Genomic DNA, 27,255 nt, shown 5'->3' with positions numbered 1-27,255 from the left:
ATAATTGTAATAAAATATGTTCGGGAGCTCGGATTGAATTTGAATTTCAATGTCTTTTATTAGAGTTGTTTTTAACATTAAAATGGATAAAATGAGTAAAAGGGGTTAAATGGTTTATTATAATTATATTAGTATTAGTTATTTTTATTATTTATTACCCACCAAGTAGTGGTGAGTTTCAACAGCTCATAGCAGTTTTAGGGTGCCTTTGGAACACTGAATTTGCTCCAGCGCAGTGCATTTAATAACTTTTTTGGAGCAATCACACTGGTGCTCTCTATTTGGATGACAAACTTCAGTACAACAAGCTTATGTGACCATCAGTGAAATAAAAAATTTTCACCAGTGAAAAAAGTTCCAGTTAAATCTCACTGGACTTTACTTCCTATTTTTAGCCTTCCTTCAATTGTTGTCTTTTAATGTCTTCATTTTATTTTAAAGATTGTAGTTATTTATTTATTTATTAGTTTTATTTAAGATCTTAAAATAAAATTTAAAATAATTTAGATAATTTATATTTAAATAAATCATTATATTTATTTAATACTTTTTATTTTAATAATATTTAATTTTATATAGTTTAATAAATATATGAAAAATAAGTAGAAATATAATTAATAAACACGTAAATGAATAGATGTATGAAAATAAAACAAAAATATAGTTAATAAATAAGTACAACTTTATTTTTTAAAAATAGATACAATTTCATTCTATTATATATAATTTCTAATCTAATCTCTTTAATAAATATTTTTTATTCTTACTTTGCCGCTACAGTACATACTCTATCGTTGTTTCTAATGTCACCATTACAGTATTCAATCTCACCATTATAGTAATTAATCTCATTGCCACCGCTATTTTTAACCTTGTCAGAGGTAAATACACCATCCATCCAAACTAGGCCTTAGTTTATAAAATGAAGGGATAAAGGAAAGTAAAAAAGGAGAGAGAAAAAAGAACAGACGAAAATAAGAGAGAAAAGTGAAGGAAAATTTGGGGGAAAAACGGGTGAAAGGAAGAGAAAGGAAATGGGAAAAAGAGAAGGAGAATTGCATCCTAAGTCCTTGTACTCTTTGAATTGTTGCTATTCAATCTTTCGATCATTGGCTACAATTTTCTTTTCTTTTTCTCTCCTCTTTTCCTTTCTATCTTGTCATTATTTCCTTGGTATAATGCCAAAAATAGCCCCTAACGTTTGACTGTTTGGTCACTTTAGCCCTTTCTCTTTTTCTTTTTGGATCACTTTAACACCTAATGTTTATTTTTTTTGTCAAATTAATCTATTTTTAACAAACACGCTGACATGGTTGTTAGTTGACTAACAGTCAACATTAACTGCTGACGTGACAGTCCAAATGTAATTAAATGCTGGTGTGACACTATTTTTTCTTATATGGCACATCAACAAATGATATTAAAATTATTAAAATTATTGTAAATCATCATTATCATCACCATTTATTCAATCAATCACCATTTATTCAATCAATCTTATTTTTCCCCTCCATCTGGTTTTTGAAGACAAAAAAATAAAACATTATTCTCCATTAATTCTTATTTTAGAAATAATTGAACCTAGTGAACTAAAAAAAGAAAACCCATAATCTTAAAGACAAAAAATTCCTTCTTATCAAGGTTTAGGGTTTTTGATTAAAAACCCATAATTTGGGGGCAAAGATTTAGGGTTTTTGATTTCATTTGAGGGAAAAGAACATGTTTCAAAAACCTAAGTTTTTTCTGCAACAACGCAGTACCTGAAGCAATCATCAAGTTGCCTATCGTTCTTTCCATCAATGTAACCCTGAGAAGAGAAACCCTGGATCTGACTAGTGAACTGGGTAGGAAACTTGGAAGCATCGAACTGGTCGATGAGTCCGATCCCGCTTTCCCAGCATCGAAATCATTCCCAAAAACATAAACAAATCTCATACTCGTAATAACGACCAATTTTTTGGGGTCCTTCTCGTGCTTAGGAACATATAAGGTGGGGGATAAAGCGGTGATGGAAGATAATGATGCAAACTCGGTCGCATCATGTTACGACACAACTCAACATCATCGAGAGTGGCCTAAGCTCAAGGGACCTAAGTGCAAAATAAAGCTTAATTACAAGCTCATTCCAGCTCAATAAGCTTGTCTGCTCATTTTGAGTTCATTTTTAATTTATTTTGTTTTAATTTGCTGGAATAAAATAAGTATGTTAGTTTAATCGGTTAAGTTCAGCTCAAATAATTAATTTGCGATTTTAATGTGTCAAAATTTGGACATCTTAATTATGTTTTAAATGTGTTTTATTTTAATTCATGTTTTAAACATGTCCTAGTTAATACATGTTGTTAATTTGTCTTAGATTATTACATACTTTTAATACATTTTAGCTCCAGCCGAATTAATATTCAGGTTTCATATGTCTAAAGCTTGCTACTAATTTTAATGTGTGTCTTTTAATGTGTCTTAGGCTAATTAAATTGATGAATTTATTAGGTGCAGCTACATACATGAACAACATGAATGCAAGGTGTGCTACTGATTGAAATGCCCAAGCAACTCTTCGTGCACATTAATGGACAAGTGATGTAACAGCCCAATTTTGACCCTAATCGGACATAGTGGTTTCGGGACCACAAATTCAAGTTAGAAAAATATTTTAATATTATTTTGTGTGTTTATCATGTGTGAATTTGATTGTGTGAAATTTTCGTGTTTTAATTTCGTCGTTTAAGTGTCCGATTTAATAAAAGGGCTTAATCGCGTAAAATAAAAAATTTAGGCGTTAAATCTAAAAGCATCTATTTGTTGTTGTCTTTTTAATTGGGAGGCTTAAAGATGCAATTAGACCAATATTTAGATAGTGGGTGGCTAAGGACAAAACTAACCTTAATATAAATATATGTTATAATTATTTAAGTAAGGCTAAATTAGTAAATTATTATATATTATACTATATGATAGTTAAAAACATAAAATAAAGGTTATATCATATTCCTTAGCCGAAAGTTAGAAGAAAGAAAGCCATAAAAGCTTAACGAAGGTTCAGCCATGTTCATGCTTAATTAAAGGTTTGTTTTTGTTCGATTTTTAAAAATTTTTACGTTTTTTAGATCGTTGCTTTGTGTACTACAAGACCCAAGCTTTAATTTTAGAATTTGATGGTGATTTTGAGATATGCCATTGATGAATGCTTGAGCTTTGTGATAGTTGATGATGAAATATGAAAGATATGTGAAAGATTAACATATTTTGTCTTTGAATTTTTGGAGAAATTGAGTAATTAAGGCTAAATTGTGAAAATAAATTTTTCAGGGACTAAAATGTGAAATAAATGAAATGTGTGGACTTGTATGAACACTAGGAATATTCGGCCCTAGCATAGTGTGTTCAAATTTTCTGTATTTTGCGTTTTATGTAATAGGGACTAAATTGCAAAAAGTGCAAAATGTTAGTGGCAAAACGGTAATTTTCCCATTTATATGTTTTTGGACTAAATTGAATGGAATAATATTTAAACTAGTTCATTTTGAATATATTTAGATCAAGAACCAAAGAAATCGGAGTTGGATCAAGGAAAAACTAAAGTCGTCGATTAATCGCCCGATTTCGATTTTCACTGTCCGAGGTAAGTCTATTAGCAAAATAAAGTTATAAATTAGAATATATATGTATATTTATCATACATTTAGTAAGCTTAATTAAAATTTATGATTTTTATATATGTTAGCCGAACATAGGTATTGGATTTGGTAAGTTAAGATTAATGGTATAAAATATATGTATACTAGCTAAAGTATGTTTTAAGTTCAATGTTATGAAACTAATAGTAGAATATATACATGAATATGAAGTTCTAAAGTAAGAAATTGAATCAAATTTAAAGTAATGAATTATATATATAGTTAGTATGTATGATACAAGTTCTTTGAGTTGAACTTAATATTATGAATTACATATATTTATTCACATGTGGTTCGAATGTATGTTCAAATTATTTGAGCTGAAATTTAAGTATGAATCTTATACATATAAGTGGTTCAATATAGGTTACAAATTCCTTGAGCTGTATTTAATGTTGTGAATTATACATATGTGGTTCGAATATGTGTTTACTATGAAGAATTGAATATAATTCAATTCTTATTGACATATAGTTATTGAGAAAGGTTTATATAAATTATAAAGTATTATATGAAAGATTAATTTTGTATCTAAGTTATTCAGACTTTATGTCTAGCAGGCTTAATGCTGGTGAAATATTCCAGACTTTAAGTCTAGCTGGCTTAATGCCGGTGAAATATTTCAGACTTTACGTCTAGCAGGCTTAATGCCGATGAAATATTTCAGACTTTACATCTAGCAAGCTTAATGCCGATGTTCTGAATCAGGCTTCAAGCCTAGCAGGCTACATGCCGGTGAATCATTTTAAAATTTGTGTTTAGTAAGTTCATTGTCAATATAACAACAAATGGATTATGAAATTATAATAATCAGATATGTGTTATTTATATCTTATTTGATATTAGGTAAGTACATTGATTGAATGTAAATAAAATAAAGGATATTTGTGTATATATATGTATTCGATGAGTATACATATTCGGTTATGTCTTGAATGGTAGGTACAAATTTTAAGTTTATATCATGTTTAATTGTTATGAATAAAAGGTCTTGAGGTTAATAAAAGTTTCGATAGTATTTATAAATGGTAATTGCGGTTTAGTAAATTTATTTAAGGAATGATATGATTCATATTTTATTTATGAATTGTTAAAGACTTACTAAGCTAAGGTAGCTTACTTTGTATTTTTGTTTACTTTGTTTTATAAGTTGAAACTTAATTTTGTTTATAGCATGTATAGACTGGTTCGAACTTTGTTTAAATTTAAATGTGTATGTATTAAAGCCATGAGAATATGGCTTAATTAGTTTGCTTTGCTCGCTTTTGGTTTGAATTATAGATTATGCATATTTTGGTTGTGGTTTAGCATTTCATGAAATATATTATATAAATGAATGTTATGCACGGTTAATTTTAATTGATAGTATATAAGAATAAAATAGGATATGAAATATTTATTTTGTAAGGCAATGAAATATAAACCTTTGGAAGTGATTTAAGTATAAATAATTAGATGTATACTGAATTCGGTTTTGGTATACATATAATGGAGATTACTAATATGTTTGGCTATAGTGATTTGGTGATTAATGATAAATAATAAGGCTTGTATACTGAACATATTTGGCTTGATAATTATATGACATGAGAATGGCAAAATTGATTGTTTATGTGTGGTTAATGAAAAGAGAACATTGGGTTGTTGAGTTTTGAATTTGTGCATAGGCTAATTACGAATATGATATGTGCTAATTAGGTATTTATAAATTGCAAATATGAAAACATAAGTTTAATAATAGATGAATATATATATATTCGAATACATCTAGATCAATTAAATTTGGTTGAGTTAATAAGTAATGCAACTTTGTTTTAATAGAAATAGTTCAAGATATGTATTTAGCATTTAAAGTAAAACAATACAAATTTGATATAATAAATTTTGGATTTGTGCATTTAAATATTAAATGTGATCGAACATTTTGTGCATTGCATTGTGACAACCTAAGTATGTATATGCCATATCATGATGTTATTTATAAGATTAAATTTATAAGTTGTACTCATATTATTTGAATTTGACAAGTATGGAATATGTTCTATTGTTTCAATGTAAGTTGTTTGAAAAAAAATTTATTAGTGCTGATTTGTAAATTATGATTTCGTAATTAAATCTAATTGTGAAAAGTTAAATTTATCGAAGTTATAAAAGTAGCATTGTTTTTGAGTGATTAAGAATGTTCTGTATTTGTGTTAATCGTGCTATGTTCGGTAATGCCTCATAACCCTAATTCGGCGACGGATACGGGTTAGGGGTGTTACATTTGATTGGTATCAGAGCTACGGTTTAGTCGATTCTAAGACTAATGTAGCATGTGTGGGTCTAGCTATACATGCCATATTTTTATATACTGCGATAATGTGATGACTTCTGATATCTGAAAATGTGTTTTCGTATAGTATTGGATCCTGATAGAGCCGTAGCTGATGATGTTGAGAGTATAGCGTCAGGTCCCGCGCAAGGGACAGAGCCACTAGATTCTAGACCGACCTCGAGTAACCAAGAGGGATAGGCTAAACAAGTCTTTTTCCAAATGATGAACAACTGGTTTACTTAATATATCCAGACTAATCTGGCTGTACAATAACTTCCACCCCCGACTAATCCATCTCTGATACCTGTGGTACCTCAGATGATTGATCCGATGAGATTTAATAAGCCCCTGTTGATAAAATTAGAAAATACGGGGCCGAATAATTCAGGGCCACAGTTAATGATGATGCAGAGCGGGCTGAATTTTGGCTCGATAACACTATCCATGTATTCGGAGAATTGTCATGTACACTCGATGAGTGTTTGAAATGTTCCATCTCTTTGTTACGCTATTCTACCTATCATTGGTGGAACACTTTAGTGCCGGTTGTGTCGAAAGAGAGGGTCACCTGGGAGTTCTTTCAGATTGAGTTTCACAAGAAATATATCAGTCAGAGATTTATTGATGTCACTGAATACGAGCGTTTGTGTCTTGGAAAAATCCTTGATAAATCTTCGATAAAAATCGGCGTGGCCCAAAAAGCTCCTAACACTCTTTACAGATGTTGGAGGTGGGAGTTTCTCAATAACATCTACCTTTGCCTTATCTACCTCGATTCCAAGTCTTGTTATCCAATGCCCTACAAATATATCTTCTCGTACCATGAAATATCACTTTTCGCAGTTGAATACAAGGTTTGTTTCTTCCCATCGCTTTAGTACCTTCGCTAGATTGGCTAGACAATCATCATATGTATCTCCAAATACTAAAAACTCGTCCATAAAGACTTCCAAGTATTTCTCAACCATATCAGTAAAAAATAGACATCATACATCTTTAAAATGTAGTAGGTGCATTACATAAACCAAATGACATGCGTCTAAATGCAAATGTACCATACAGGCAAGTGAATGTTGTTTTGTGTAGATCTTCCGGTGCTATTGTAATCTGATTATACCCCAGTATCCATCGAGAAAATAGTAATAGTTTTGCCCTGCGAGTCTATCCAACATTTTGTCCAAAAATGACAAAGGAAAGTGATCTTTCCTTGTTGCCTTATTCAGCTTTCGGTAATCGATGCAAATTCTCCATCCCGTAATTGATCTAGTCGGTATCAACTCGTTATTCTTGTTTTTAATGACCATAATACCTCCTTTCTTTGGCAAGCATTGAACCGAACTTACCCATGAAATGTCTGAGATGGGGTAAATTATACCCGCATCTAACCACTTGATGATTTCTTTCTTAACTACGTCCTTCATGATGGGGTTCAATCTTCGTTGTCCATCAATCGTCCCTTTCTCGCCACCTTCCAAGATGATCTAGTACATGTATACAGACAGACTAATACAACAAACATTGGCTATGGTCGATCCGATAACCTTCTTGAATTGTTTCAATACTAGGATGAGTTTCTCTTCTTGCTCAACGGTTAATTCCGCTGAAACAACCACAGAGAAAGTAGAAGTGTTACCTAAATAAACATATTTTAAATTTGAGGGAAGTACCTTCAGTTCAAATTTAGGTGGCTCCTCGATTGACGCTTTTGGTTGGGCAGAATCCCTATTCTCTAACTACAAAGATTCAAAATGGGATTGCAAATTAAATCCCTTTTGATTAGCTTCTAGAAAAGCTAAGTATTCTCCCTCCTCTTCATCACTTGGAGGGTCTGATGTCAAAATTTGTTCCAATGGGTCCTCAACATAGTTAAGTTCTTTTCCATGATTAATTCCTCTAAATTGGACACTGCAGAACAATCATCAATTGTGTTAGGAAATCGTATAGACTTAAAACATTAAATGTTACCTGATCATCCTGAACATGCATAGTAAGCTCGCCCTTCTGCACATCAATAAGGGTCCTTCCAGTTGCTAGAAAAGGCCTTCCTAGGATGATTGGCACTTTTTGTTTGCTTCAAAGTCTAGAATAACAAAGTTAGCAGGGAAAATAAATTTGTCTACATGTAACAATACGTCCTTAATTTTTCCTTCTAGATGTGCTAAAGACCGATCTACTCATTGAAGCGTAATCGTAGTAGATCTAACTTCACCTATCCCAACTTCCTAAATATTGACATGGGCATGAAGTTGATACTCGCACCCAAATCACATAGTGCCTTACCATAATATGTTGCTCCAATGTTGCAAGGTATGGTAAAACATCCAGGATCCTTCAACTTTGGGGTAGTTTGTCTTGAAGATATGTGCTGCATTCCTTTGTTAGGGTTACCGTTTCAAATTCTCCAAGCCTTCATTTTTTTGACAAGATAACCTTCATGAATTTGACGTAGTTCGGCATTTTTTCAAGTGCTTCAAACAACAAGATGTTGATATGAAGTTGCTTGAGTACATTTAGGAACTTCTTGAATTAAACTTCCTGCTTCTGCTTCTGAAGTATTTGCGGGTAGGGTAGTGAAGGCTTCTTTACTGGAATTGGTTGATTCATCTTCTGTGGCAATTCTGCACTAAACAAAATTGTTAGTTTATCAGAATTAGCTGGTTCAGAAGTTACCTTATAAGATTTTGCAGATTTTGGTTCCAGTGAAACTGGAACTTCAACACTCGGTTGAACTTCCTTGAGTCTTGAGCATCGGTTGGCTCCTTTTTAACTTCGACGGTGTTGGGCTCTAATGTCTTTTCGCTCCTCAATGTCAATGCTTTGCAATGCTTCTTCCCAAGATTCCTCAAATTCTCTGTATCACTAGGTAAAACACCTTGTGGTCAGTTTCTGAGTTCAATTGCAAGCTAGCCCATTTGGTTTTCCAGGTTTTTCATTGTAATTGCTTGGTTTTAGATTAAGGCATCATTCTTGGCTATGTATGCCTTCAACAAGTTTTCTAAGCCATTGGATGGTTCAGTTTGAGTTTGTTTCTGAACTTGTTAGGTAAAAATAGGTGGTTGGATCGGTCTGGGTTGGGCATATGTGTTACTAGGTCCAGCCCCTTGGTTGCTCCAAGAGAAATTAGGGTAGTTTCGCCACGATGGGTTGTAGGAATTAGATTGTAGACCTTTCCTTCCTCGATTTTAGTTCTGGTTACCATGTAATACACAGATTCTGGGTTCAATGGACATTCTTCGAATAGATGTCCTTCCCCACAATAGACACTAGCTACATTTTCAAATTGATTCGGTGGTTGTGCTACAAAACTATTAAACCCATTAGTGGTAAAATTTTTCAGCATCAAGGAAATCGAGGATACCTGAGATGCGAGTGAAGTGGTAAAATTCCAGCAACTCATCTTCCTGACGCTGCTCAATTGGTTGGCCATTGATAATTGTTATTGGCAATCCTCTCTATGATTTCATGAGTCTTATTGTAAGACTTACAAAACAAAGCACCATTAGCAGAAGCATCTACTACCATCCTCGTGTGAGCGTTGAGACCATTATAAACCGTCTCAAGTTGGATGCAATGTGGGATTCCGTAATGAGGGCACTTCCATAATAATTCTTTGTATCTTTCCCATGCCTCATACTAGGACTCATCATTCATATGTTGGAAAGCAGTGATCTCGTTCCTCAACTTAACATTCTTTCTAGGCTGAAAATACTTCATGAAGAATCTTTTTACTAACTCTTGCCATGTGAAAATTGAATTTGGTGGCAATGAGTTCAACCAGGTTTAAGCTTTGTCCCTTAGCGAATATAGGAGCAACTTCAATCATAGTGCATCTTTGGGTACTCCAGCTAACTTGAAAGAATCGCTCACCTCCATAAACAGTCTTAAGTGAATATGAGGATCTTCGGTAGGCATTCCATTGAATTCGCCCACTGTCTGAAGCATCTGGAACATGACTGGATTCAGTTCGAACTATTGTGCCTAGTTTCGGGTCTTCTAATACCCGAATTAAGATCATGAAACACTGGCATGATATACTATTTTAGAGCTCTATCCTTATCATTAGCAATAAGGGTAGGATTTTGAACAGGGTTTGCTCCGTTCCCTTGATTCAAATTTCTTAAGTTCATCTCTTCGGTCCTTTTCTGACTTGCTTGTCTTCTTCCCTGTCAAAAAGTTCTTTCAATCTCAGGGTCTGCAGGGAGTAAATCGATGATTCGATCAATACTCATAAACACTTGAAATAAACATAGATAAATTAATTAAGTTATAATTTAACAGAAAAATAAACCAAAATGTAAAATTCACAAATTCAAAAATAACGACTTTTTAAAATAGTCCCCGGCAACGGCGCTAAAAACTTGGAACGACGGAAATGTGCAAGTGTACACAATCGTAACAAGTAATAAGGTGACAAGTAAATGTCGAGTTATCGTACTCACAGGGACTGTGAAAAGAATTATTTATGAATGAAATTTTAAAAACACTTTGGTGAAGAAAAGTATTTTGAATTGAAGAGGTGATTAAAAATTATGATTTTAACAAAGTAAAATAAAAAAAATAAAATAAAGTTCCAATGCACGATTTCAAAAGATGATTTTAATCAAGATGACATAATTGTGTTAGATTAATTACATTTCTTAACTTAGAATTATTAAACTCATGTTAATGTTGTTTCACGACAACTCGGTAATTTGCTAACTTATGAACATACTTACCTACCAAAATCCATTTATCTCTTGACTATATATCTATGTCAATTTAGTGATTAAACAAATTTTAATAAGCAAATGTGTTAATGCACTTACATACTTATGAAATAAAAATAATCTCTTGTACATATCTCTATGCAAATTCAAACAATTAAATCAATCTCATAAGCACATAAAAGATTACGTGAGGTAACAATGTATTTATACCTTGAAACAGTTTAATCACAATAATCTTGCAAGTTATGCAAGGCTAATGTATCGTTAGATACCGTTGCTAATTTAACCCTCAGCTACCTTAGATGATTAAACATGTACTGATTAAGTACTATGACAATTAATTACAATTTCAAACCGTTTAAATAATTAATGCATTAGTTCCCTTACAATTGTAATGCAAGAATAACTTAGTCATTGTTTTACTTAATCAAACATCTTCCCGAGGCCTATAACAAGACAAACACAATTTTAATAAATTAAGTAGATGAAATGCAATCAACCTAACACAATTAAATTTAAGCCATATTAATTAAATTGAACATTTCATAATCATAAATATTCATAGACATGTTCATCATAACAACAACAAAAGTAAAAGGATACGGAACAAGAATCAAATCTGGTGTTCTCTCCGTAGCTTGACTAGTTTGCTCCACTCTTCCTTCTCCGCTTGCACTTGTCAAACTTAGGCTTCTATGAACACTTGAATGCTGCTCCAAATGGTGGATGAATGACTCTTTTTCAAGAGGTGAAATCGGTAAGGGAATGAAGAATAATGAAAGGGAAATGAAGAGAGAAATATGAGAGAGAAATGAAGAGATGAGAAGAGTTGAGGTGTGTTTGAAGTAAGCAGCCAAGGGGATTATTTATAGGTTGAGATGGCTGCCAAAATTAGCAAAAATCAGCAGCCATAGAGTCCCCCCATGGCTGGCCACACATGTGGCAAGTTTGAAGGTTTCAAACCTGCTATTTTAAGGTAGGGGCAAATCTAGAAAGACATAAATAGTGGAGGGGTTTGAATGCAATTTGAAGGAGTCTTCAAGGGCCATTTTGCAAGCCAAATAATCAGCCAACCAAGCTGATTGGGTCAACATGTTGGATGGTTTTGGGCTGCCCAGTGCTCGGTTGGTTCGGTTTTCTCGGTTCAACTCAACTGGGCCCCTTTTCATAATTGATTAATAATAATTTATTTAACCCAAATTAAATTGGATTAAAATTAAAAGTAATTATACTATGAATTAATACACATAATTTGGACCGTCTTATGCTTCAAAATTGCTTCTCAGTTTTGTGCTTCTAATAGTGTCTGTTGAGCCATTTTTTGCCCTTTGTGCAAATCTATCGAAATTAATCAAAATTTGATATAAAATTAATTAAAATTCAACATGTTCATAATTTGAGTGAAATTTAATTATTTTATAATTATTATATATTTTTCGACAATAATTTTACCGAAACTACATGAATTTGAGTTAAAACAGACATGAAAAACTATGTATATTTTCATGTTTCCACTCTATCATCACTCATCGGATACACGGATGTCCAACACACCACATAGACTCATAGAGTCAAACATGTTCCAAAAGTGAATCATAAAACTAACACTCTTCTTATTTCCCCTCACATTTCCTGTTGAATGGAGCTTAGGTTACATTCCCTTATCCCTCCAACATGTCAGAGGGCCTCAATGCCCAAAATCACTGTACATATAGGTGAGTACTCACAATCCTATGGCATGCCAACTATATCCAACGGTTTCAAGATCATAAGGCCAAAATATCTAAAATCAATCACATATCACTTACCAATTATCCGAGCACTATCGTTGTATATTTGCATTTTTAGTAAAACACTGTCACTAAGATTTAACATATACATGACATGCACACATTTTCACTTTCACAATAGTTATCATAACCACATATCACATGTTATAGCATCTCATCTCATTTCACATATTCACAAATGTAGAAGCAAATAGTTCACAAGAAAACATAGGTATGAGAAAGCTTACACTTGGATTTTAGAGTAGAGGTTTAGGCTACTACTAAATTCTGAAATAATGCATTGAACCATGTCCAAAAGCAATTATTCCAAACACTAACCAACACGCTTTCGCCAAAAAGCTGAAAGCTCAAACTAGTTTTTCCGTTCCTTTATCTCTACTCGTAAAAGGTCCTAACGAATCTGGAGCTTCGATGAAAGAAACAAGCTTTGAAACAATTCTAGAAAAACCCATGTTTAGAGAAGATGATGTAAATGATGAAGTTTTTGGGTGATTTTCTTGGTTTAAATGGATGTTTTAAGGTTCAAGAGTGATAGAAATCAAAGAGGATTAGGAATTAGAAGTAAAAATTGATTGGGAGAGTAAAGGGAAAACAATAGGACGACACCAATATGGGGGATGAGAAGTTGATGTGAAAACTATTTGGAAAAAGGGGTTTTTAGGTTGATTTTGGACATTTGGTCAAATTACTTCATAAAAACTCACAATTTTGACTCTTTTACAAATCATTCCAATTTTCAAAATTCAAGGTCTTTAAAGCTCGTTTTCAAAAATTGATTTAATTATCTAAAAACAATAGTCAAAAACATTATCGATATGCCATGTCACAAAAATTTAAACACTTTAAGGCTAAAATTCCTAAAATACCCCTAAAACTCCTAGGTCTTATTTTGGGGTGTTACACATACAATGCGCAATATAACCTATTGGCATGCCAATTGTATCTTATCCTATGTTCATTCGGGCTTGATACACAAAACCGCATAATAACTTACAATTCAATTACATTTCTCACCTTGAATCACCTTTATAATTTTTTCATTAAATATATATAATTATTCAATACACTATAAAATCATATGTTAATAAAATATTGAAAATTATACTAAATTAAAATGTATGAACTTACCTGGGCTAAACTGTAGAAACAACAAAAGTTCAGGAACTAGTCAACAACCTTTCCTTTTCCACGATTATCAACTTGTTCTTGATCTATAAATTAGTTTATTTCACTTTATTAGCTTCAATTTCATAATTTATTCAATCTAGTGCAAGTGATTTCCTATTTAATGATTTTCACTTTTACCCCAAATATTTACACTTAATTCAATTTTGATCCTTAATGACCAAAACAAGCTTATTTTATAATTTCTTCAAATACTCAAATTATCAAGCTTTTAAATATATACAAACAGCCCTTAATTTATAAAATTTCATAACAAAATCCTCCTAAATTACAAATTTTAACTATTTAATCCCAAATCTCAAAATCATTCAAATTTACTTTATAAAAATAATTCAAATCTACCATTTAGCTTCCAAACTAAGCATGAACATCAAGAAAACATCAAGGGCATCATTAGTAATTTTTCTCAACTTTGATAACTTCACAAAATAGTCCTCAATCTAACAAGATAACATACAACGATCACAAAAACATAAAATTCATGAAAAAAAAATGAGAAATGGACTTACATGCATAAGAAAATAGCTTGGACGAACTCTCCCCTTAACAACAATGGAGGTTTCACTTGAATGAAAAAGAAAAAGAAAAAGATGATAGATTTTCTTTTTTTTTCTTCATGTTTTATTATATTAAGTTAACTATAATAATTAATTAAAATGTATAACATATAAAATACCAATTAAAATTGAATGATTATCGTCCACTAAAACCAAGCATGGCCAAATTTTCATTTAAAACCTTGCAACAATATTTTCTCATGTATTTGACCCACAAAAACTAATAGTGATTGACTTTTGTATTTTTACAATTCAAATCCTTTTTACTTAATTAACTATCTAAACGTCAAAATTACCTAACCTAATTTTAATTCACCTATACAATAACTCCATAAATATTTAATAAAAATATTTACAAGCTCGATTTATAGAAACGAGGTCTCGATACCTCTTTTTCTAAAATCACTTGACTTTAAGGACAAACCACTTAACTTTAACTAATAATTCAAATAGCAAAAATTATCGGGTCAAATTTATATATAATATAATATTTGACTCGTAAATATTAAATAATAATATTTACGAACTCACTCGTCGAATTTGTGGTCCCAAAACCACTATTTCTGGCACCAATAGAAAAACTAGTTGTTACATTGTTTATTATTTTTGCTCTCTAATCCTTTGTTGATATCATGTCTAAAGAAAATCTAGTTAGGAGAAAGGCTACAAATATTCATACCAACGATGGAAACTTACAACGAGAAAAGTCGTTCTAAACACGCTGTCATGTCTATGACAATGTATGTAGTCTTAAGATTGATGGTGGGATATGTGCTAACATCGCAAGCACTTACATGGTTGAGAAGATAAACCTACTCATGTCAAAACATCCACAGCCCTACAATAATCAATGGGTCAACAAGTGTGAAAAAGTAAAGATAACCAAACAAATGTTGGTTCCATTCTCTGTTGGAAAGTACCATAATGAAGTTTGGCGTGATGTAGCTCCCATAGAAAAAGCCACTTTAATTTTGGTCAACCTTGGAAATTTTATTGTCGAGCCAAGAACGATGGACATTCTAACCATTTTTCCTTAGTGTCCTGAGGAAAATCCATTACGCTAGTATCTTTAACTTCCAAACAAATTATTGAGGATCAAATGAAGTTAAAAGCTAGTGAGGAAATTGAAAAGGAAAGAAAGAGAGAGTGCGTGAAAAAAGAAAAAGAAGATGAAAGAGATATTTAAAAAAGAGTGTGTAAGAAAGAAAAATAAAAATTAAAAGAAAAAGAAATTGAAATGAAGAATGAAAGTGAGTTTTCAAAATTAAAAAGAGAGTGTGAACGAGGGAAAGAAATAAAAAAAAAGATTGAGATTGAAAAAGAAATTCAAAGAGAAAAAGAGTGCGAGAGAGAAGAAAGAAAAGAAAGTGAGCAAGAAATTATTTAAGGAAATGTGAGGAGTGATTTAGTTTTAACTAACCATAATTAAAGTTTGTCCTGTGATGTTTCTTTTCCACAGGTTTGCAAAATTCCTTTGCCAAATTTTTTATTACACTACTCCACTTCCGAGAGACAATTCCATCTGATTGAGGGAAATAAGTTAGAAAATGAAAATGTCCATCAAGTTCCTAAAGGTAAGCAAGGTAAGGAATCTTTTGCAATTAAATCAAGGCGATTTATTTTGAATGTTAGTGAAAAATCTGTCAATGATTTAGTTCTCAAAAGTTCTTTTTACAATATTCCATATTGTTACTCTTTGCATATTGTTGATGATTTTGTCATGGATAATAATTTAAAACATTTTTCTCATGACATGTATCGAATTGGTCCAAGCAACATTGAATCGAAAGTTGATAAAATCGTTGATGTCTTTAGTCCAACTAGATGTTTGCAAAATCTAAATTGTTGTAAGTGTTAAGAATTTTCATATAAATCAATTAATATATTTGATTCTAATTATTATGTGAATTCTTTTAATCCTTATGGTGAAATTTTGTGGATATACATGCCTATTAAAAAAAGTTTGATAGTTTTGATTGTTTAGATGTGCATATATCCAAATCTTCTTTGTTTAGCATGTGTGATTCGTTTTTGAAATAAAAAATTTTGTTGCATTTAGAAATAAGTGATCAAAACCATGTGTTTAAACCCATAGCATATTTTTCTAAGTCATTGTTGAGAGAAGTCAAGGATCATAATTTTTTTTGTATAATTGTGATGGTCACTTTCGTTTGCTCAATGCATTATTTTCGAAAACAAAGCATCTGAACTATGATGACTTGCAAAGTCAAAACCAAATCTTTGATCCTAGAAGTTGTTGTTCTGTATTATCGTTGAAAGGATTCGAGCATCAGATTTTTGTTTTGCATGATTATGTGATTGACTTTCAAATTCTTCATTTTCTTATATGTTGCCGACAACAACAAAACTTTCGAGTCATATTGAAATGGTAAGACAACACGTCATCTTTGATCCTGAAGTTGGTTTGTTTGTCCCATTTTTGAAAAGGGATCTGGAGAAATATCTTGTGATTATATTTCACGATTTCACCGATTTGTCTTTTTTATGTGTAGGTGACAACTTGACATAGTACCCTTTTAAAGAGGGAGGATTTGATAAGGTTTTAACAAAATTTTTCCTTATAATTGTATGCTTGTATAAGGAGGGGTGTTCAATTAACCATTTCTCTTATCAATCTAAGTTTGATTATCATGTTTTTGAATGAGATGTTGTCGCATTGAAGTCCAAAAGTAATTGTGACTGTGAAAGATTTTTCGCGAGCAACTGGTCTAATTTGAGGACAAATCGTTCTCAAGATGGAGGAATGATGTGATTCTGTCACATCATGTGACTTGACAAGAAGGACTTGAGATTGGCCTAAGCTCAAAAGGCCCAAATGTAAGATGAAATCATTCAAAACCCCATGCAATGTTTGCATCTTTGGCTTTTTAAGGCCAAACCGTCCATCTCATATTATTTATAATTCCACAACTTTTATTAATTCTTATTTAGTATGAGTCATTAATATGTGTCTTATGTGTTTTTAATATTGTTAGCTTATAGTTAAGTTAGTTATTTTAATTGCGTGTTAAATGCGTCTTGAAAACTATATGTCTTGTTTTATTACATGTTTCATATGAGTTAAGTTTTTCATTAATTAAGTTTATTTTAGTTTGCACTTAATTAAGCCATATATTAAATTTATGTGTCTTATATGATTATGTTCAAGCATGGGTTTGAGTTACATATTAATAAATAAATGCGCATATGTGTGTTTATAGTATGCTGATTTCTATCATAAATATGTTTATTTTTAGTTAAATGTTTTAGTTGAATAAGAATGTGAAAAGTTGCAAATGTTTAATGTCCATTTATTTGTGTTGTAGGTGACTGTTCATTGGACCAAGCAATGGCTTTTCAAATCTGATCGGTTTTATGCACTCAAAGCTCAATTAAGGTGCAATTAAAAAAGATGAATGCCAAGCATTATAACATTCAGCCATGGGGAAAACGAAGGGATAATAAACAACACAATTAAGGAATATTAAACCTTCATCAAGTGAAAAGACATGACTCTTTGGCTATCCACCATAAGTTATGAAGCGAATTTAATGTTTGTATTAATAGCTAGTGTGAATGTCGAATTTGAAAGGTCACCAATAGCTCTATATAAAGCTAGTGATTGAACATTTGTAAGGTTAGACAATATTTTTTAAATAAACAATTACTTTGTGAGAATTTTCTCATTAGTTCTTAACTAAACTATATTGAACTTATCAAACTTTCTAAGTCTGTGGCATTCAAATTGTCTTATCACTCCGTTCACCATCCTGGGGTGTGGCAACTTCAGTTATACGGGTCTTAGCTTTAATATAGCTAAGGTTCTTTAGTTACAACTACTACGGGTTGAGGTTTCCATCCATTGAACTATTTCAAGACGATCCAACCCAATCGAGCTATTTTCCAAACTATCAAAATTCGAGAAATCATATCAGTCTGGTTCTAGCTATGCACACCAACACGTGTCTCATGCTTCAAGCAATTATGCAAGTAAAGGACGGGGTGAATATAGCAATTGATTGCAATGCCAACTGTGTGGCAAACTTGGACATCTTGCGCATTGGTGTTTCCATCGTTTCAACCAAAACTTTGCTAGGGTGATTGCTCAAGCCTATTGTCCTTAGCTGTTTCGATTGTTGGAGTTAAATCATATGCTTTTTCGGAGCCTACAGAACAATAAGTTTTTTCTACTAAAAGTTACTGTCCATATGTACTTTTAAAGAGGGAGGATTTGATAAGGTTTTAACAAAATTTTTCCTTATAATTGTATGCTTGTATAAGGAGGGGTGTTCAATTAACCATTTCTCTTATCAATCTAAGTTTGATTATCATGTTTTTGAATGAGATGTTGTCGCATTGAAGTCCAAAAGTAATTGTGACTGTGAAAGATTTTTCGCGAGCAACTGGTCTAATTTGAGGACAAATCGTTCTCAAGATGGAGGGAATGATGTGATTCCTGTCACATCATGTGACTTGACAAGAAGGACTTGAGATTGGCCTAAGCTCAAAAGGCCCAAATGTAAGATGAAATCATTCAAAACCCCATGCAATGTTTGCATGCTGGCTTTTTAAGGCCAAACCGTCCATCTCATATTATTTATAATTCCACAACTTTTATTAATTCTTATTTAGTATGAGTCATTAATATGTGTCTTATGTGTTTTTAATATTGTTAGCTTATAGTTAAGTTAGTTATTTTAATTGCGTGTTAAATGCGTCTTGAAAACTATATGTCTTGTTTTATTACATGTTTCATATGAGTTAAGTTTTTCATTAATTAAGTTTATTTTAGTTTGCACTTAATTAAGCCATATATTAAATTTATGTGTCTTATATGATTATGTTCAAGCATGGGTTTGAGTTACATATTAATAAATAAATGCGCATATGTGTGTTTATAGTATGCTGATTTCTATCATAAATATGTTTATTTTTAGTTAAATGTTTTAGTTGAATAAGAATGTGAAAAGTTGCAAATGTTTAATGTCCATTTATTTGTGTTGTAGGTATTGTTCATTGGACCAAGCAATGGCTTTTCAAATCTGATCGGTTTTATGCACTCAAAGCTCAATTAAGGTGCAATTAAAAAAGATGAATGCCAAGCATTATAACATTCAGCCATGGGGAAAACGAAGGGATAATAAACAACACAATTAAGGAATATTAAACCTTCATCAAGTGAAAAGACATGACTCTTTGGCTATCCACCATAAGTTATGAAGCGAATTTAATGTTTGTATTAATAGCTAGTGTGAATGTCGAATTTGAAAGGTCACCAATAGCTCTATATAAAGCTAGTGATTGAACATTTGTAAGGTTAGACAATATTTTTTAAATAAACAATTACTTTGTGAGAATTTTCTCATTAGTTCTTAACTAAACTATATTGAACTTATCAAACTTTCTAAGTCTGTGGCATTCAAATTGTCTTATCACTCCGCTTCACCATCCCGGGTGTGGCAACTTCGATTATCTGGTCTTAGCTTTAATATAGCTAAGGTTCTTTAGTTACAACTACTACGGGTTGAGGTTTCCATCCATTGAACTATTTCAAGACGATCCAACCCAATCGAGCTATTTTCCAAACTATCAAAATTAGAAATCATATCACCGGTTCTAGCTATGCACACCAACACGTGTCTCATGCTTCAAGCAATTATGCAAGTAAAGGACGGGGTGAATATAGCAATTGATTGCAATGCCAACTGTGTGGCAAACTTGGACATCTTGCGCATTGGTGTTTCCATCGTTTCAACCAAAACTTTGCTAGGGTGATTGCTCAAGCCTATTGTCCTTAGCTGTTTCGATTGTTGGAGTTAAATCATATGCTTTTTCGGAGCCTACAGAACAATAAGTTTTTTCTACTAAAAGTTACTGTCCATATGTACTTTGTAATGGCCCAAATTTAAGGTTATCGGAACAGTGGTTTCGAAACCATAAATCTGATGAGGAAAAATTTATTTTTTTTATATTTCTATGGCCTACAATTTCACAGAAAGATTTTGTGAGAATTTTGTTCAAAAAATTTGACGTTTGGGCACTCAATTTAGTCAAAAGGACTAAATTGTAAAAAGTGCAAAAGTTTAGTTCTATATGTTAGAGTTGTCCAATTGTTATGAAATTTTATATTGGAGGTCTTTATATGGTAATTAGACCATTGGTTAAGTTGGTGGACAAAAATGGACATGGTTAGGCATGTTTCCAAAGTTTTTCATTAAGGGCATTTTAGTCATTTAGTTATTAAAATGAATTAATAACAAAATTAAAAGCCAATTTTTCATCATCTTCTTCATTAGGCTGAATTTAGCAAGGGGAGAAGCCATAGTTAGGGTTTTCAAGCTTCCAAGCTCCATAGTAAGTGATCCCAAGCCCCGTTTTTAATGCTCTTACGTTTTTGAGATCCCAGTAGCTTAATTTAGCATATTCTAGCAATAATTTAACATAGGGTTTATATTTGAAAAAATACCTATAGGTGAAAAGTGTTTATTTTGATGTTTTATGATAGAATATGAAGTTAGAAATTATGTTAAACAACTTTTGCTAGTCGATTTTAAGCGAAAATGAGTAAGTAAGTGTTAGAGTGAGAATTTGACGTTGTCATAGAAGAGAAAAATGTTCAGCATGTTATATAACATAAGAATATGAGATCAAGTTTAATTTCTGAACTTTGGGGCAAAAGCGTAATTATGTAAAAGTTTAGGGGCAAAATCGTATTTTTCCAAAGTTAGAGTCGAGGGCTGTTTTGATAAATGTGAGTATTAAATGAGTTAATTTTTCTATTTTAGATCAAGAAGAATGAAACTTGAGGTTAGACAAAGGAAAGAATAAAGTTGAAGGCTAAGTTGGTGAATTTGGCTATATTTTGTACCGAGGTAAGTTTATGGTAAATAAATGCAATATTTCAAGAATTATTATTAATGCTATTATTTTCCAGCAATTATACATTTATTTCATGAATTTATTTGATATTGACTCAAGTATGAGACGATAGAGAATTGATATTAAAAAGTCCCGTTGAAGCATAAGGAAGGTATTGGATACAAATGTCATGACATTTGGGTAAAGATATCCTATGTAAGACCATGTCTGGGACATGGCGTTGGCACCGAGATGAGAGGTCCCCCGTAAGACCATGTCTGGGACATGACATGGGCACCTATATGAGAACTCCCATGTAAGACCATATCTGGGATATGGCATTGGCAGTACAAGAAACATCCCATGTAAGACTATGTCTGGGACATAGCTTTGACATGTTATATTTAGACAGGAGACCCAAGTATCCTTAGTATTCCAAGTGATTCAACGGGCTAATAAATAGACGATGTTACATGAAAGTTCAGGTAAAAGCCTAATAGACCAGTTCAGGTGAATTAATAAGATTAAGAGTATCTCAGTTATCAGTTGAGAAAAGAAATTTCAGCAACGAAGGAGTAAGTTAAGCAAGCAAGTAAGTAAACGAGTAAGAGAGTAAGTAAAGAAGAAAGTAAAAATCTTAATGCTTAATTAAGATTTATGAATATAATTGTTTATGATAAATGTTGTTATTTATTTACTTGTAAACTTACTAAGCTTTATGCTTACTTCTTTTATTTCTTTTTCTTTCATATAGTATTATCAAGCATAGTCGGGATCTTGAAGATGTCGGAGAGCGTTCACACTATCAACCACCACAACTCGGTATTTTAAGACGATAAATGTTTTGAGCTATGGCATGTATAGGGACTTGGTCATTTCGATTGTATATTCTTAAGATATGACCAAAAGATGATATGTAAATATTTGATGATGAATAGTTATTAAAATGGCTAAGTATGAAGGTGTTTGTTGTTATAAATGTCTAGGTGATAAATTATGCATAGAAATCATGAAAAAGTAAAAATTGGTAGTGAATCAGTTTTGAGACAGCAGTAGTGACGTGAATTTGAAAAATCACCAAGGATAGTAGAAAATGAATTAGAGGGTGAATTAGATATAGAATTAAATATTATTGAGTCTACTTTCATAGAAAAATAATGGTGTAGCAAAATGAAATTTATATTTTAAGATATGTAAATTTTAGTGAGACAGGGTCAGAACTGTTTTTGGAGTCTTCTGTTCTGAGTTTAGAAAATCATTAACAATTGTACAAAAATGGTTATGAGTTGTATTTATATGTCTAGATTCCTTATTGAGGCTATTTTCTGTAGAAACAAGTGAGAACACCATATGAAAATCCTACAATGAGAAAGCTTATTTTTTGTGACAAGAGGTCAGGATAGTCAAGTGGTGAAAAAGGGGAGACTTTAACTAATAAACTGTACTAATTGACTGAACCAAAAATTCTGAAAAATTTATGGTAAGAAGAAATATGAGTCTAGTTTTAGGAAAAATTTACGGATTTAAATTTCTAATTTCGTAGCTCGAGTTATAACTAAATTAGTAACTGCTGCGCAGGTGGTCAGCTTTGTTTTGAATAATGAAATTAATTTCAAAAGTAAAATTTTATGCCCTGAATTTTTAAGTTAAGTAAAGTAATTCCTCGAGCTTGACTCCGGCAATGGTCTCGGGTAAGGGGTGTTACATACTTGCTACCCCTAAAACTTATTATTCTTGTGTACCCGGTCTCTTCTACTAGTAGCCAAGTACAAAGGCCTTCTTTGTCCACTGATGTAATTTAAATGACTAGATCTTCTAATGAGATTGGTCAAGCAAATTCAATTATTGTCGTTGTACACTTTATACCTTTTTGGAATATAGTCCCATATATCATGGGTAGAAGTGCATGGACTCCTATGGATGGGTGCTTATTTCACAGCATGTGAAGTTTCAGGAACATATATTTCCTTTTTCTAAAAAAAGTGATTCTTTATCTCCTCGGTCATCAAGGGCGTATGGTTTTGTTTCATCCACTCGTCTAATAGTTGAGTCACCAATCACACACACCTATGTCGCTATTGATACTTCCGGATAGTCCTTTTTTTATGTTGCTAGTTCATTCCTGTCTTCCCCTTCATCTGTTGATCATGGATCCTTGGTTTGCACTAATTTGCAACTAGCTGACCTATCTCAAGATGGTCATGCTGATGATAGAGAAGAGTTTACGCAAGCCGATACTTCTTCCCTTCTATTAGCTCCTATAGTTTCCACCAACACTCATCCCATGGTGACTCGTAGTAAAACATGCATCTTCAAACCTAAGGTACATGTTGCAGTTATTGATAAGAACGTTCCACCTGATGTTCATAAATTTATTATTTTATTTTTCATAAAAGAAAAAAAAAATTCTCAGAACACAAATCTTTTACACATCACCTGTAATTTAACCTATTAAATTTGATATTTTAAAATGATTTTAAAATACTTTTTCTATTAAAAAATAAACAAAGAGATACGACACTTACTTTTGTTGATTAATTGAAAAGGACTTCTTCATACCTATTGAACAAAACCCATTGAATGCTATCACTTCTTAATTCAAAAGTTGTCAACATCTACCGTATAAAATATTTTAAAACGATTAAAATTATATATTTTCCGAAAAACAGAAACTAATTTTTGTTAATGGAAAAATAGGTTTTCTTCTTAACCATTGATCGAATAGTTCCTGCTAATATTTCGAACCTAAAACTCGTCAATATCTACCGTAAATTGTTGTATTCCTATAAATATATAATTCTGATTTGGTCTGAAAGAATAGGCCATTGTGAAATTGACAAAATACATTAAGTAATACTAATTGATTAAAAACATTATGCGTCCAGTGATACCACTTTTGAACGGATTTATTACCTCTAATTGTCTTTGATGTGTGGCCTTTTTCTAACTAATTCAAACATAAGTACTTCAAGATGATCATACGGTTAAACATATTCTATTATGATATATGGTGAACTAAATCAACGCTCCAGAAATACTGACAGCTCATATGTTAAGGTCCCATCAGCTTTGAATGAGCCACTTTCCATCTAAACAAAACTACATGTCACCATGATTATCATATTAGCAATTAAAAAATCAAGCTATATTATATCAGACAGGAAAAGAAGTTAGATTATACCATTAATTATTAAATTATAAGTTACTTTTAAATTTGATTATTTAATTAAAAAAAAGTTACATTTGGTGGTTAAATTATTTAAAAGTTTTCATTTAAATTATTAGATTATTAAAATGGATGTTATATGATTTTATTTGTTTGTGCTGTTTGCATTAATCAAAAGTTTTTTTTTCTCTTCTCTTTTACCGTTTTTTTTTCATAAAACAACTTTAAACGATATGAATCTGCGAACCAAAATTTAAGTGACCGTCAGATAAACTTGAATCTAAAGTATGTTTTTCTACTTACCAATGAGGAATTGATCCTCCGTATCAATAGTTAAATTGTCGCTTGGAGCTCGCTAACGAATTTTTAAAAAAGAAAGAAACTTAATGGTCCTATAACTTAAATAAAAATTTTTAAATAGTACAATGACTTAAATAAAAATTTTCTAATAGTTCAGTGATCAAATTATAACTTTTTTTAAGTTAAATGTGTAAAATAAAAACTTATCCATATTGTAGTTAACCGAAAAATATATATAAAAAAAATCATCTATAACAATGTTTAATGAGTGATAGAATAGTGTGATGTTTCCGATGGGAAAAATCGATAAACGAGTCATGACAACAGCAAAAACTCAATTAGCTGTTTAATTAACTTGTAATAGAAATGTATGCCTCATCTTGTTTTCACACGACATTCCTAGGCTACCTTTTGTCCTCACTGCAAGCAGACAGTATCTTCTTCAGAAATCTCCGATCCATAATTTATTGTTCGCTTCTTTGTAATCTCAAGAACCAAACCTGTTTAATATATTTTCTTTTCTTATGTGTTAATAGAAACTATGAACTGGAGACGTTTATGCTGTTGCATCTATCAAGAAAAAGAAGATGGGAACAAGTAGGCTTTTCTTGAGTTTAGACCACAAAAAGCATTTCTAGGGTTAATTTAGTATTGGTTTTTATAATTGTTTGGTTTTGCTTACAGGGAGAATAATAAGAGCAGGGATTACCCTTGGGAAATATACACTCTGAAGGAGATTTTGCATGCAACAAACAACTTCCACAACGATAACAAGATTGGCGAAGGCGGATTCGGAAGCGTATATTGGGGTCGTACAAGTAAAGGCGTCGAGGCAATTACGTTTTTCCTTAAAATATTTAGCTTCAAGTATATGCATATATAGTCTTGTGTGTTAATTGTATGTAGCGAACATGGTGTTGCAGATTGCAGTAAAACGACTCAAGGCGATGAGTGCGAAGGCAGAGATGGAGTTCGCTGTGGAAGTAGAGATTCTTGGGAGGGTTAGGCATAAGAATCTGTTAGGATTAAGAGGATTTTATGCCAGTGGGGATGAAAGGCTAATAGTCTACGATTACATGCCCAACCATTGTTTAATCACTCATCTGCATGGCCAACTTGCCGCCGATTGCTTGCTGGATTGGCCGCGTAGAATGAGCATCGCTATCGGTGCAGCCGAAGGTCTTGCGTAAGTATACTTTCTTCATTCGCAACAAATACTTCAATTAGTAAATAAATCATCAACCAAAAGATTAGTCTTCACGGAAATAAAACCGATAAAAAGAAACCTTAATAATATATAAAAAAAAGATTAAAAGTATGTTGATGTGAAAAAAAAAATTTAACTTGAGAAGTTCTAGAACATCACAAAGATTACATTGCTCATATTTATTTTTACATCAGTTTAAAACATGAGTTCAACCTTAATGTAGTTTAAAATTTTATTTGTTTACTTCAAAACTAAATAGATAAGGACTAAATTGCTATTTTTATAGTAGAAGAGCTAATTTACTCCTAAGCCAATAATACATGGACTTGGCAGGTAGTTTGACATGAGATTTTCCATATTATCTCAAATAATATTGTTGTGAAGCCGTCCAAATTTAATTCTGGTATTTTTAAATGTGTCCTTAAGGTACTTGCATCATGAGGCCAATCCTCATATAATACACAGAGATATAAAGGCCAGCAATGTTCTTTTAGATGCAAACTTCCAAGCAAAAGTTGCAGATTTTGGGTTTGCAAAGCTTATACCAGATGGCGTTACGCATATGACAACAAGGGTGAAGGGCACTCTCGGATATTTGGCACCTGAATATGCAATGTGGGGGAAAGTTTCCGAGAGTTGTGATGTTTATAGCTTCGGCATTTTACTTTTAGAGATCATTAGTGCGAAGAAACCATTGGAGAAACTCCCTGGTGGAGTGAAACGTGACATAGTGCAATGGATTACCCCATATGTTCAAAAGGGTGCATTTGACCATATTGCAGATCCCAGGTTGAAGGGGAAATTTGATCGTGCTGAGCTTAAATCTGCAGTCATGGTAGCGTTGAAATGCACTGACAGCAACCCGGAGATTCGACCTAGCATTTTGGAAGTAGTGGAGTGGCTAAAGGGTAGTGTTGGGAGAAGAAGGAAAGAGGTGACTAATATTGAACACATGCTTGAGGAAGATGGAGATAATGAAACGGATACTGATTTGGAAGGTTTTAGAATGGCAAAATCTGAAGTAAGGCGGAAATGGGCACGTTAAAAGGGAAAAAAAAAAGAAAGGAAAAAACTTTGAATGTTCAATTCATTTGTTTTTTTTTCTCTTGTGTATAATTTGTAAGAAATCGTTGTTTTATTGGGAGTTCCAAACATCGATTTCGAAATTGATCCAAATCTTTTATTACTTAACTTATATTTCAATAGATGCTTGTTGGGTTTGTTAACCATTAATGAAGGGGAAGATCGCATTTATGAATTTATATTGGCTCTCATTTGAAAGTTGTATTAGATGAGTTTGACATGGTTGTATTCTTCTTCTTCTTCTTTTTTTTTTTCTCATATATATTCAAACAAATCATATTTCATACTAATGTTCAAATACATGGAACAAATATTAGGATAGTTTTCATATGAATATATATTTGAAAACTACAAAAAAAATCCAATTGAGTACAACAACAAGAATCAGCCATGAAACTACAGAAGTTTC

General features: G+C 32.0%; 1 protein-coding gene and 1 non-coding gene across 2 annotated transcripts; both read left to right on the top strand.

The window, feature by feature from the left end:
* The first annotated feature begins 9,571 nt into the window (after window positions 1-9,571).
* Window positions 9,572-9,678, top strand: LOC128032889 (small nucleolar RNA R71). Its single transcript, XR_008189229.1, has one exon. It is a non-coding gene; the product is annotated as a small nucleolar RNA R71 (small nucleolar RNA).
* Window positions 9,679-22,982: 13,304 nt separating this feature from the next.
* On the top strand, window positions 22,983-26,824 carry LOC105798732 (PTI1-like tyrosine-protein kinase At3g15890). The gene is made up of 6 exons (XM_012628923.2): window positions 22,983-23,014; window positions 23,206-23,384; window positions 25,093-25,153; window positions 25,241-25,388; window positions 25,480-25,742; window positions 26,190-26,824. Exons 1-6 carry the CDS (start codon window positions 22,983-22,985, stop codon window positions 26,806-26,808), a joined length of 1,302 nt encoding a protein of 433 aa, XP_012484377.2. The 3' UTR covers window positions 26,809-26,824.
* Window positions 26,825-27,255: the final 431 nt, after the last annotated feature.

Source organism: Gossypium raimondii, chromosome 9, assembly GCF_025698545.1.
Source record: "Gossypium raimondii isolate GPD5lz chromosome 9, ASM2569854v1, whole genome shotgun sequence".
Lineage (NCBI taxonomy): Eukaryota > Viridiplantae > Streptophyta > Magnoliopsida > Malvales > Malvaceae > Gossypium > Gossypium raimondii.
Note: the sequence above shows the minus strand (reverse complement) of the source record. Positions and strands in the feature narration are given on the sequence as shown.